This window comes from Entelurus aequoreus, linkage group LG17 (genome assembly GCF_033978785.1).
Source record: "Entelurus aequoreus isolate RoL-2023_Sb linkage group LG17, RoL_Eaeq_v1.1, whole genome shotgun sequence".
Classification (NCBI taxonomy): domain Eukaryota; kingdom Metazoa; phylum Chordata; class Actinopteri; order Syngnathiformes; family Syngnathidae; genus Entelurus; species Entelurus aequoreus.
The window spans coordinates 14,295,765-14,309,925 of record NC_084747.1 but is presented as its reverse complement, the minus strand read 5'-3'; the positions used below and the strand labels follow the sequence as shown (position 1 = coordinate 14,309,925).

The 14,161-nt window shown below is 39.5% G+C and overlaps 1 protein-coding gene across 2 annotated transcripts; it reads left to right on the top strand.

The window, feature by feature from the left end:
* The first annotated feature begins 547 nt into the window (after positions 1-547).
* LOC133632474 (gastrula zinc finger protein XlCGF57.1-like) lies at positions 548-14,153 on the top strand. 2 transcript variants are annotated; one of them, XM_062024899.1, is made up of 2 exons: positions 548-884; positions 11,151-14,153. In XM_062024899.1, exons 1-2 carry the CDS (start codon positions 770-772, stop codon positions 12,869-12,871), a joined length of 1,836 nt encoding a protein of 611 aa, XP_061880883.1. In that variant the 5' UTR covers positions 548-769; the 3' UTR covers positions 12,872-14,153. The 2 variants fall into 2 exon arrangements, with proteins under 2 accessions (XP_061880883.1, XP_061880884.1); XM_062024900.1 differs by lacking the exon at positions 548-884 and adding an exon at positions 10,653-10,952.
* The last annotated feature ends 8 nt before the right edge of the window (positions 14,154-14,161 follow it).

Here is a 14,161-nt window from a genome sequence, read left to right as displayed (position 1 = left end):
CTCGAATATCACGATATAGTCATTTTCTATATCGCACAGAGACAAACCCGCGATATATCGCGCAAATCGATATATCGCCCAGCCCTAATTTAAAATGTATACCAAAGACTATAAAAATGGGAGCCATTACCTCCCTGCTTGGCACTCATTATCAAGGGTTGGAATTGGGGGTTAAATCACCAAAAATTATTCCAAGGCGCGGCCACCGCTGCTGCTCACTGCTCCCCTCACCTCCCAGGGGGTGATCAAGGGTGATGGGTCAAATGCAGAGAATAATTTCGCCACACCTAGTGTGTGTGTGACAATACTTGGTACTTTAACTTTAACTTAAATATAGGATTTTTTTTGTTCGATGTATGCCCTTTTTCTGGTTTGAACAACAGCTATCGAAAAAGTCTGTGCACGTGCTTGTATATATATATTTTTTTTATTTTCAAAGAGTAGTTGTAGATTATTTGATGTTAGATACTTTTGCCAACCATTGTTTTAAAACAAGATTAAAATGCCTTTGTTTTGAAAAACAACTGATGTTGAGTAGGAAACGGAAGTGGCTGACTTCTGGCGCATGCGCAAATGTACTTGAAGCGGAGCAAAAAGACGAAGACCGCATCCTATGGTTGTTCGGAGATTCTTCGAATTCACGATCTTAAAGTCATATGATTCACAGCAAATATAGCAACAAATATCTTAATTCGTATTTTCCAAAGCCACGAAACGTGCATTGAGTTTGGAGCGATATCTGAAGTGAAGATTGAAGACGTGATAGAAGATGGACGACTACTGCTATGCTAAGATGGCGACGTCCGCTAAAAGAGAACATGAAAGAGAATCAGCGCCACCAACTTCCAGCAAATCACCAACGGAGATAAAGACGAAAGATGAAGGTGAGTGACTTGAAGTTTTGTCATTTGAAAACTATTTCAAGCCTGAAAAAAGTGCCGACCTTGTTGAAGAATGTAAAGAAAGAGCCGCCATGATTGTTAGCTTGAAGAAGGCAGTGGAGTTCACATCAGAGGAGATGAAAGAATGCAAAAGTCATATTTAGAAAGTGGAAGAGCTAAACAACCGCTTCCTATTTTTAACAAATGCCACAAATAAGATATTTAGTTAGCATTACTAAGCTAAGTTATTCATCGAGTCCTCGAGCATTTTTGAATTGTATTTCCTAGTTCTTAGTAGGGTTGAGTTAGTGCTGGACAATTAATCCCATTTTAATCTCAATATCAATTAAGACTTGTCATAAATATGAAAAAGAAGAAACACTACACACTAGGGTTGTCCCGATACCAATAATTTAGTACTGGTACTAAATGTATAAATACTTTACCAAATAAAGGAAACTACGAACAATGTCAATATTGGCTATATTTTAACATAAAATCTTACACTACATTAAACACTCACAGTCAAAGAACAATTTTACAAGGTTAAAATATAAATTAAATGGCATTAAACACATTGGGCTTCTCTTGTTGCACTCAAATAACAATTTACAATTTTCCATATTACATATAGTCTGCTATAATCAAGGATTAGATTAGAATACAAATTAAGTTTTACTGACATATTAAATTATAAATTATTTATGGTTGCCACTCCTGGTCTGTGCTTTAAGAAAAATACAATTATTAATTAAGTACTAAAAACGAAACAATGGATACATGTACACAGATAAGCCATGTAGCAGGTAAAACACATTTATTAAAGACAAAACACAAATTGTAGGAATTTGTTACAAAATGTAGTCATTTCACTTGCATTAGTTGACTGCTAATTGGGCAGTTTTAACTGTGCTAATATTTGGCATCAAGTTCTACGTATCTACATGTGCACAGCAGGGGAGCTGGTTAACTTATGAGAGTAGTATGTGTGTTTGTGAGAATGTCAACGTGTTGTCTGAGTGACGTCAGTGAGTGAGCGGGTGAGTAAAGAGAGAGCAGCAGGACAGGTGTAACAACTACATTATACCTGTCACTATTTAAACTCCTTGTGCAGATCTGAATGCTTATTATTTAAATGTTGACCTAAGTCTGAAGCAAAGGTGGTAATACTAATCACCACATTTGGCGAGGCGTGTTTTAAAGCAGTCGTTGTGAGAGTAGTGTATGTGTGTGTGCACCTTTAAGAGTGGCAGTATGTGGGGTGAGTGACGTGAGTGGGCGAGTAAGGAGAGGTAGTGGTAGCATGTGCAGGAGTGTTAATAGCATGGTGGATGTCCGGTTGTGCCCTGTGGAAATAATAAATAAAGTGAGCAAGTTGTAACTAATCGACGGACTCGTGCTTCCGACCAAAGAGTGGCGCTTTTAAAAAAAAAATGTTTTATTTATTTATTTATTTATTAACAGACAGACATAGTTTTGTAGTTCATTATTGTTTCTTTTGTTAATATCAGAGTCCGTTCTGCAAAAAGGTCATCCCTAGAAGTATACATCATCATACAAAATGCAATACAATACATTTCCAAATCTACCCACCAAATACCCATTTACAATTTCATTTAATGATTTAAAAAAATAAGGAATCTTTAAATCCACCAAATCAGTCTCAATATCCTATTATTCAAATTTTATTAAAAGGTTGCATCTTGAAGATCTGCGATAATCTCATCATACATACAGTGGTCAAGACCAAAATTATGCAACTGATGTTCATTTTTTAACCATAAAAATACACTCAGTACTGTTAAAAGTACTAAGCATAACATCGCAATAAATTTAGCTTAAAACGCTTTTTAAAAATGTTTAAATAATTTGATTCTTTTATAGAGCTATCAATCTTATTGCAGATCATCGGACCTCTACAGGCTGTACTAAAGCTTGTACACTTTAGAGGACGATTTTTCCCTCTTAATAAAGGTTTACTTCTAATGTTATATCTATAAGAAGTAGTGGTCACTGGAATGAGCTGGCAGAGTCTAGAATTGAATCCATATACTACGCTATACATAATACAAGCACTGTGGAATCTGTTGCCCTCCGTAAGCTTCAGAAGATTGTACCCATAAAAAAGAGGATTTGAGGGAGCATTAAAGTGGGCCCATGATATAACACGTATGACTTTCTTCTAAGGATCTCCAGTTTTTTAAGATAACTGGGATAGACATTGCAATAGTTTATATATGGTTCAAATAGAGTCCGATACAGAATTAAGAGAGCGTTAAGAGGAAGAAAGTGTCTCCATTTTGAGAGTAGACCGACATATTTAGATAATTTATTCATTAAATATTCAATATGGCTTTTAAAATGTATAAATCCATCTATGTATATTCTAAGGAATTTGGTGCTCTCAACTCTCTCAATTGCTTTACCACTTATTTTAATCAGTACCCTATCAAAGCTTTTACGGCTTCTATTTGAACGAAATATAATAGTTTGTTTCATTTATATTTAAAGATAATTTATTACATTTGAACCAAGTGTCTACTTTAACTAATTCACTATTGACAATAGCTTGAAGGCTTTCAGGATTTTTGTGTGACATAAATACCTTTCAAATAAATCTCAGCCTTCCCGGTAAGGTATATTCAGGTGTGCAGGAGAGGAGGCTACGCGGGATGGTCGAACCTCGGATTCAGGAGGAACAGTGTGGTTTTCGTCCTGGTCGTGGAACTGTGGACCAGCTCTATACTCTCGGCAGGGCCCTTTTAGGGTGCATGGGAGTTTGCCCAACCAGTCTACATGTGCTTTGTGGACTTGGAGAAGGCATTCGACCGTATCCTGTGGGGAGTGCTCAGAGACTATGGGGTAACGGACTGTCTGATTGTGGCGGTCCGCTCCCTGTATGATCAGTGTCAGAGCTTGGTCCGCATTGCCGGCAGTAAGTCGGACCCGTTTCCAGTGAGGGTTGGACTCCGCCAAGGCTGCCCTTTGTCACAGATTCTGTTCATAACTATTATGGACAGAATTTCTAGGCGCAGTCAGGGCGTTGAGGGTATCTGGTTTGGTGGCTGCAGGATTAGGTCTCTGCTTTTTGTAGATGATGTGGTCCTGATGGCTTCATCTGGCCAAGATCTTCAGCTCTCACTGGTTTGCAGCCGAGTGTGAAGCGACTGGGATGGGAATCAGCACCTCCAAGTCCGAGTCCATGGTTCTCGCCCGGAAAAGGGTGGAGTGCCATCTCCGGGTTGGGAAGGAGATCTTGCCCCAAGTGGAGGAGTTCAAGTACCTCTGAGTCTTGTTCACGAGTGAGGGAAGAGTGGATCGTGAGGTCGACAGGGGGATTGGTGCGGCGTCTTAAGTAATGCGGACGCTGTATCGATCCGTTGTGGTGAAGAAGGAGCTGAGCCGGAAGGCAAAGCTCTCAATTTACCGGTCGATCTACGTTCCCATCCTCACCTATGGTCATGAGCTTTGGGTTATGACCGAAAGGACAAGATCACGGGTACAAGCGGCCGAAATGAGTTTCCTCCGCCGGGTGGCGGGTCTCTCCCTTAGAGATAGGGTGAGAAGCTCTGCCATCCGGAGGGAGCTCAAAGTAAAGCCGCTGCTCCTCCACATGGAGAGGAGCCAGATGAGGTGGTTCGGGCATCTGGTCAGGATGCGGAAGAGGATGGATGGATGAATAAATGTGTGTCATCAGCAAAAATTACTTCGTGAAAAATAATTGATGAATTCACAAAGTCATTTATATACAATATAAAAAGAAGTGGTCCCAATATGGAGCCTTGTGGAACTCCACATGTTATACTTTTACTGGAAGATTTGCTGTTGTTTATTTGCACATATTGCTCCCTTTCAAATAAATAACTTCTGAACCAACTGAGTGCAACCCCTCTGACACCACAGTGTTGCAATTTACCCAATAAGATATCAAAAATCAATGGTGTCAAATGCTTTTGATAAATCAAGGAAAACACCGATTCCACACTCACCGTTATCAACAGCAGCATGGATTTTTTTCAATTAGATCAAGGATTGCCATACAGGTGGTATTCTTCTTCCTGAAGCCATGTTGGCATGGGCTGAGTATGTTTAGTTTATCCAGGTATCCGCCTAGTCTATTGGGCACTCTCGAGTACCTTTGAGAATGTTGGTAGAATCGATAATAGGTCGATCATTTTGCAAGTTGTTTTTATCACCAGCTTTGTGAATTGGTATAATTTTTGCAATCTTAGTCATTTTAGGTACCACTCCGTGGAGCAGAGAGAGATTTATACAAAATACAAGCGGATCCACAATTTCTTCTTCAAGGAATTTGACAATTTTACCACTCACAGCATTCACACCGGCAGCATGGGAACTTTTCAGGTTCGTAATAATTGTAATAACTTCTGATTTATTAGTAGGTGTAAGAAAAAGTGAGTTGAAATAGTTACCTTTGAGGTAATGTTGGTATGCTGTTCCCTTGTGTGGGGTTATGTTTTTTGAAAGAGTTTCCCCTATAGAAGTGAAGTAATTGTTAAAACTGGTGGCGAGATCAACATCATTGGGATAATAACTATCATTTAGTTTAATTATGGTGTCAGGAAGGACAGTGGATTTTTTTACCCCGACTGAGCATATTATTTAATACAGCATTGCTTTTGATCACCACAAGAGGCCTTAAAGGCCTACTGAAAGCCACTACTACCGACCACGCAGTCTGATAGTTTATATATCAATGATGAAATCTTAACATTGCAACACATGCCAATACGGCCGGGTCAACTTATAAAGTGCAATTTTAAATTTCCCGCTAAACTTCCGGTTGAAAACGTCTATGTATGATGACGTATGTGCGTGACGTCAATCGTTGAAACGGAAGTATTCGGACACATTGTATCCAATACAAAAAGTTCGATTTTCATCGCAAAATTCCACAGTATTCTGGACATCTGTGTTGGTGAATCTTTTGCCATTTGTTTAATGAACAATGAAGACTGCAAAGAAGAAAGCTTTAGGTGGGATCGGTGTATTAGCGGCTGGCTGCAGCAACACAACCAGGAGGACTTTGACTTGGATAGCAGACGCGCTATCCGACGCTAGCCACCGACCGCATTGACGATCGGGTGAAGTCCTTCGTTGTGCCGTCGATCGCTGGAACGCGGGTGAGCACGGGTGTTGATGAGCAGATGAGGGCTGGCTGGCGTAGGTGAATAGCTAATGTTTTTAGCATAGCTCTGTGAGGTCCCGTTGCTAAGTTAGCTTCAATGGCGTCGTTAGCAACAGCATTGTTAAGCTTCGCCAGGCTGGAAAGCATTAACCGTGTAGTTACATGTCCATGGTTTAATAGTATTGTTGATTTTCTGTCTATCCTTCCAGTCAGGGGTTTATTTCTTTTGTTTCTATCTGCAGTTAAGCCCGATGCTATCACGTTAGCTCTGTAGCTAAAGTGCTTCGCCGATGTATTGTCGTGGAGATAAAAGTCACTGTGAATGTCCATTTCGCGTTCTCGACTCTCATTTTCAAGAGGATATAGTATCCGAGGTGGTTTAAAATACAAATCCGTGATCCACAGTAGAAAAAGGAGAGAGCGTGGAATCCAATGAGCCAGGTTGTACCTAAGTTACGATCAGAGCGAAAAAAGATGCGTCCTGCACTGCACTCTAGTCCTTCACTCTCACGTTCCTCATCCACAAATCTTTCTTCCTGGCTCAAATTAATGGGGTAATAGCCGCTTTCTCTGTCCGAATGGCTTTCGCTGCTGGTGTAAACAATGGGGAAATGTGAGGAGCCCTTCAACCTGTGACGTCACGCTACTTCCGGTACAGGCAAGGCTTTTTTATCAGCGACCAAAAGTTGCAAACTTTATCGTCGATGTTCTCTACTAAATCCTTTCAACAAAAAAATGGCAATATCGCGAAATGATCAAGTATGACACATAGAATGGATCTGCTATCCCCGTTTAAATAAAAAAAATCATTTCAGTAGGCCTTTAATACGATCAGTATAATAGTTCTGCTTACTTGTATGTGAAGTGAAGTGAATTATATTTATATAGCGCTTTTCTCTAGTGACTCAAAGCACTTTACATAGTGAAACCCAATATCTAAGTTACATTTAAAGCAGTGTGGGTGGCACTGGGAGCAGGTGGGTCAAGTGTCTTGCCCAAGGACACAACGGCAGTGACTAGGATGGCGGAAGCGGGAATCGAACCTGGAATCCTCAAGTTGCTGGCACGGCCTCTCTACCAACCGAGCTATGCCGCCCCAACCAAGCTATGCTGCTGTTTGTTTGACATTAGTTGGTTTATTTTTATATTTAGTGTACTTGGTTTTATTTTCCTCAGTTGGACTTTTGATAGAGATTATTTTTCTTATTGATTGACTTCATTATGCCTTTAGTGAGCCACACATTTTGCACTTCTATATCGTTTTTGACATTCTTTTCTGGTATCTCAGTGATAACGCTATTAGTTATTTCATTGACAAAGGCATTATAGGCCTCTTCCGGAGTTGTACAGCTATAGACAGAATCCCACGTTTTGTGCCTAAGATTTTCAGATTATCTATTTAAGTATCTTTTTGATAATACTTTTACTTTCTTTTTAGAAGGAAGTTTTCTGTGTTGATCCCCATATTTTAGTTAAAGATCGACGAAGAGAACAATAGGAAAGTGGTCAGAAATGTCTGACAATATTACACCTGAATCAAAGCGAGCATTTTGAGTGTTTGTGATAATATTGTCAATGATGGATTTGGAGGTTTCCGTCTCTCTAGCATATGTATTAATTGTTGGAAAAAATGATGAAGAATACAGACAATTTTAAAAAAATAATTTTTCATGTCATTATTTTTAGGTAAATTAATGTTAAAATCTCCAAGAATAAAACAAGTATGATTTTTTTATTAGTCATACTATTTAATAAGTCATCCAATTTGGTAAAAAAAAACAATTTGGGTCAGAATCCAGAGGTCGATATACCTATAATCATATTTTTCTTATTTTCAACATACACTGACTGTATTTCTATAAATAAGGCATCTGATAAACCATCGTCTATATGTAGGTCATCACGGATGGTCACAGAGTATTTTTGAGTCCACATATATGCACACACCCCCACCTGGTCTACCTGTTCTGTTTTTATTGTAGAGGACATAGCCATCCAGGTTGAGTGTGTTCAAGTATGATCTGTCGTTCCCCCAAGTTTCACTACAGATGATTTAAACTAGCTAACAAAGCCAGTAAGTCATCGTGATGTTTTATCAAACTTCTTACATTTAGGTGTAGCAGAGAAAACGGAAGATTTCCAAAATCTGCTACGTTTTCGGGTGTAGCACGTTTACTGTTAATTTTTTCAAAGCAATGATGGTCAGGTATGGCATAATTTTGGTCATGAGTTATTTCTTCAAAGCCCATTCAGTAATTTTATTAGAAAGTAGATGAGATCTGATGTATACAGTTTGAAACATTTAACAAACCATTTCAAGATCAGTGTTTCCCATAAACTGCCAAGATACCTGTCGCGGTGGGGGCGTGGCTATGGGCGTGGTCACCACGACATCATCGGATCATTTGCATAATGTACTACAATGATATGATTTTCTCTAAAAAGGCTCTAAAATGTATACTTACTAATTAATAATAACAGTTTTGTTTTAAACGTCCATCCATCCATCCATTTTACAATATAATTACAACACTTTATATACATATTTATATACAGATTTGAACAATAAGTTATTCACTGAAATATATTTATTAATTGTGGTTCTTACAAGAAATATATCTTATAAAATATAAAAGCTAAAATGTCTCTTAAAGCTCTGCCTCTTTAATTAGTGCATACTAAATATTTTAACTTTAGCCTACTACTACAACCATATTATTTACCAGCAACATAAAGTGAAACAGAGGCAGAGGTGTCCTGCCACAGTCAGTAACAAATAAACAGAAAACAGTAGTGGTGGTAGATAGACACAGAGCTTCATCAAACATCTGATCCACTGAACAAAGAGCTCCAAAAATCTTGAACTTTAGACTGCCATCAGTTTTACTCCCTACACTTAACCATGTGTTTCCTACTGCCTGCAGACTTTGCACCCTTTGTTAGGGCAATTAATTTTTCAGGGCTTCCGAAAAAAATAGTGTAAGGCCTTATCGTAAGGAAAGTCCTTGGGGTCAGGTCAACTATACATCAACTATATGATTTGCCTGAGAAGCTGGACAGGACAAGAAAAGAAAAAAAGCCGAAAAATCTATTTGTGGAGGACGTAATTCTTTCGTGGCGGGCCGCCACAGATAAATGAATGTGTGGGAAACACTGGAGATTCCCAGCTAGTAAATTCTACAAGTTAAACCTAATAGTGGCGAGTTGTAATTGATTAACCCTTAAATTACAAATCTGCATTGACTAAATTATCTACAGTGACAAATAATCTAATCTAGACAAAACCAACAAACAGAAAATAAGATGAAAAATAAACCCATGTTAAAATATGAACAAAACACTGTGGAATCAAAACAAAGTAAAGAAAAAATATCAGTAATATCAATCTCTTGTTTGCCGGATCAGAGCCAAGACAATTAAATAATAAATCAGGTTTACTCACGTAACCTATAGTCCAGCTGGCAGAAATCACATATTCAGTTTTTTGGCATCAGAAAGATTATTCAAGACATGTTTGTGATTGGATTTTGTGAGCAAGTACAAACGCCCATCCTGAGTCCAACAGGCCAGGCTGTAAGGTGATCCTTGTGCGTTTTGCGCAAGTCGTCCAGCAGTTTAGCCCACTTCGCAGTTAAACTCTACAGAATATGCATCATTGGTGTAGTCCCTTTTGAGAAGTTGTTTTGCCTTGTAGACCCGGTCTCTGATGGTGTAGTGGGCAAACTTGACAATGATTCCTTTTGGCTTAACCCGTTTGAATTTGGATCCTAAGCGATGGCTCCTGTCGATGTCTCCAGCCATCACATTAATGTTCAACTTGTTTTTAATGACTCCCATCACCACTTACTTGATGGCTTCATCTGGTCCAAGTTGTGGTAAATCCTTCGATGAATGGGTTGTTTTAGCACTGTTGTTGCGTTGCATCCAGAGTTCTTTGTTTTAGCGTCACACGTGTCACGCATGCCGCAGTGGAAGCAATGCCGCCTTCCCGTGTATGCTGTCCCAACACAAAAAACCGCCGTCCCAAACGTCAAATCTGGATTTCAGGCACCGTTGGTACGTAGATTAAAGTTTACATAGAATCATACTTTTGTTGGATGATCCAAGCAGCGTACTTTAATGCTGCACGTCTCGTCCTGATGACATCAGCTGTATGGACCCAGTGTTATCCCCAGGGACCGTCTCCCCTGCGCTCCTCGACCACGGTCGACAAACAGGAAAGGTGTAAAGCAACCCTTGCAGAGCGGCGGCTTCCTGTTTAAAGTGTCACCTTTATTGTTCATTTAGAAGCCCAAATACCTCCATATTGCACTTCACGCACCCTCTTTATTAACTAGTAGAATTGTTGTTTGTTGCCTTTCTTCCTCTCCGCCATGTTATTGCTTGTATGCACTTTGTGTGTGCGTTTTGACACACTCATCATGCGCCTCGGCTCTGTAGTCACCGTCGCACAGCAGCATTCAGATGAAAGAACGGTACCGGTACTTTTCAAAGGTGGTATAGTACCGATTTCAATTGATTAGTACCACAATACTTCATTAGTAGCAGTATACTGTACAACCCTACTACACACACATACAGTACATAGAAGAAAGTGTGTTTTCCTTGTTTGTGTCTTGCAGACGTCCAGCAGCTGATCGGTAATCCAGAAGAAGTTTCCCCTCAGTTAGGGGGGAGCTCCACTTTGAAGCAGGAGACTCCACAACCACCCTGCATTAAAAAGGAAGAGGAGGAACTCTGCATCACTCAGGAGGGAGAGTGTCTTCTAGGACGAGAGGAAGCTGATTACACCAAGTTTCCACTGAGTATTCTCTCTGTGAAGACTGAAGATGATGAAGAGAAACCACAAGCAGACAACCTCACAACTCCACTACCAGATAGTGAGGTTGAAAAACCTTTGATCAGCTATACAGAATGTGAAGGTGATATGAGGACTCACACTGACAACAAGCACTCTGAATGCTCTAAAAAGAAGACTGGTAAAAAATGTTTAAGCAGCTCAGTTTGTGCTAAAAACACAAAATGACACACACAGGAGAAAGTGTGTAGTTAGTTTAAGGAGAAACATCTAATGGATCATTTCTGAGCTAAAGTGTGCTTGTGTTGTTTGTGTCTTACAGACGTCCAGCAGCTGATTGGTCATCCAGAAGAAGTTTCCCCTCAGTTAGGGGGGAGCTCCACTTTGAAGCAGGAGACTCCACAACCACCCTGCATTAAAAAGGAAGAGGAGGAACTCTGCATCACTCAGGAGGGAGAGTGTCTTCTAGGACGAGAGGAAGCTGATTACACCAAGTTTCCACTGAGTATTTTCTCTGTGAAGACTGAAGATGATGAAGAGAAACCACAAGTAGACAACCTCTTAGCTCCACTATCAGATAGTGAGGCTGAAGACGAGGTTGAAGAACCTTTGAGCAGCGATACAGACTGTGAAGGTGATATGAGGACTCACACTGACAACAAACACTCTGAATGCTCTACAAAGAAGAGAGGTAAAACATGTTTGAGCTGCTCAGTTTGTGCTGAAAATTTTACTAAAAAGAGCCATTTGACTCAACACATGAGAACACACACAGGAGAAAAATTATTTAAGTGTTCATTTTGTGGCAAAAGCTTTTCTCAAAATAGCCATTTGACTCGACACATGGGAACACACACAGGAGAAAAACCATTTAATTGTTCAGTTTGTAGCGAAAGCTTTTCTCAAAATAGCCATTTGACTCGACACATGAGAACACACACAGGAGAAAAACCATTTAATTGTTCAGTTTGTGGTGAAAACTTTTCTCAAAATAGCCATTTGACCGAACACATGAGAACACACACAGGTGAAAAACCATTTAACTGTTCGATTTGTGGTAAAAACTATTCTCTTCAGAGCACTTTGACTGAACACATGAGAACACACACAGGTGAAAATACATGTAATTGTTCAGTTTGTGGCAAAGGCTTTTCTGTTAAGAGGAATTTGAATCAACACATGAGAACACACACAGGTGAAAAACCATTTATTTGTTCAGTTTGTGGCAAAAGCTTTTCTGTTAAGAGGAATTTGACTCAACACATGAGAACACACACAGGTGAAAAACCATTTAAGTGTTCAGTTTGTGGCAAAATCTTTTCTCGAAATACCTCTTTGACTGAACACATGCGAACACACACAGGTGAAAAACCTTATAAGTGTTCAGATTGTAGCAAAAGCTATTCTGTTAAGAGCAAATTGACTCAACACATAAGAACACACACAGGTGAAAAGCCATTTAACTGTTCGATTTGTGGTAAAAACTATTCTTCTCAGAGCACTTTGACTGAACACATGAGAACACACACAGGTGAAAATACATTTATTTGTTCAGTTTGTGGCAAAAGCTTTTTTGTTAGGAGGAATTTGACTCAACACATGAGAACACACACAGGTGAAAAACCATTTATTTGTTCAGTTTGTGGCAAAAGCTTTTCTGTTAAGAGCAGTTTGATTGAACACATGAGAACACACACAGGTGAAAAACCATTTAGTTGTTCAGTTTGTGGCAAAAGCTATTCTGGTAAGACCACTTTGATTGAACACATGAGAACCCACACAGGTGAAAAACCATATCATTGTTCAGTTTGTGGCAAACGCTTTTCTATTAAGAACAAATTGACTCAACACATGAGGACACACACTGGACTAAGACCATTTAAGTGTTCAGTTTGTAGTAAAAGCTTTCCTCATAACGGCTCTTTGTGGCGACACATGAGAACACACGCTGGAGAAAAAACATTTAGTTGTTCAGTGTGCTGTAAAAGGTTCCCACATAATGCAGACGCAGTAAGACACTCAAGAACACACAAAGGGACATAACCAATTAGCTGTTTAGTTTGTGGTATGTTGCTCATATGTGGCGACATCCACCCTACCCAGGACCTCCTCACTGCTTCTTTCACAAATATCTGAGGTATTCATACAAACTTGGATTATTTGGAGCATAATCTTATCTACTCATGACCCCATGTCTTCTCTGTATCTGAAACCTTCCTGAACAATTAACCCCCAACCCCCACCTCCTTCGACATTCGGGCATAACCGGTTCAATCCGGCCCGCGAGATGAGTTTGCAAAGTGTAAAATTCAGCTGCATTTTTTAATGAAACAAAATGCCATTCTAAATGTGTCCACTGGATGTCGCAATAGAAGTTCTGTTAGGCAAGTAAATAGTTTATACCGGGGCGAGCAAGTATACCAAGCAAGAGGTACACGGTAAAGCGGGGCTGTGACTCCTCCCCCTCCACCCAACGTAAAACAGGAGTAAAATAAGCAATCAGTAACCCCACTTAAAATGCAGCATGAGACACTGCACACTGATATAGTTCTGTGAAAATGATTGTCTTCTGTGCAAATGTAAAGAAAGTGAACAGTGTGTGATTTACTGCAATACTGTCAGTCTTTTAACTTTTTATTTTGTGCTTTGTTGAAATTGTTCACACATTGCACTGCTTTGGTTTTTCTATCGGTACACAGTAGAGAATAAAGGAAATACTTTTTGTCAAAAAGTGATGACGTCATATAAATTTAATATGAAAAAAAATAAAACAAACAAACTAAAGTCCCGCCCCCTGACTTCCGGTGTATATGTCCCGCCTTCTGGTATCTGGCTAAGATTTGACAGATCAATCTGTGAAAGATGTGTCTATTTCACCGCTAAATATAATATATATTTGATTTGACGGGTCTTCAAAATATGTGAAAACAATAATCTATATATTTAATATATTTACTATAATTAATATGATTTTTTTTTGCAGCTGTAGTCACTGTGTGTAGACTTGAAGGGGGTCTCGTATCCTTAGTAAGGGCTTTTTTTCTAACAGGAAAATTGGGGGTCTGTTTTATCAGATGTCCGGTGAATTGAGATAAAGATGACCTGTTATCAAAGCTCTACTATGGGGGGTGTGGGGGTCCCCACCCTCCTGTCTGTTGTAGTCTAAAACTGATCTTGACAGCTGTTGATTGATGAAAGAAAAATAGAAGCAGTCATATAAGCATGCGTGCAATCCCATTAATTAAATCAAATGTGCTGGGTCGTAGGAATGGGAACAGTCACATCCTTCATGATTGAATGTAACCACGCTCCCCATCGTTGGATGATGCTGAG

Bases quoted from the DNA above. Each gene is read 5' to 3' on its own strand.
- LOC133632474 (XM_062024899.1), top strand. From the start codon at position 770: ATGGACGACTACTGCTATGCTAAGATGGCGACGTCCGCTAAAAGAGAA. The intron at 885-11,150 runs GTGAGTGACTTG...TGTGTCTTACAG, and splicing joins GATAAAGACGAAAGATGAAG to ACGTCCAGCAGCTGATTGGT.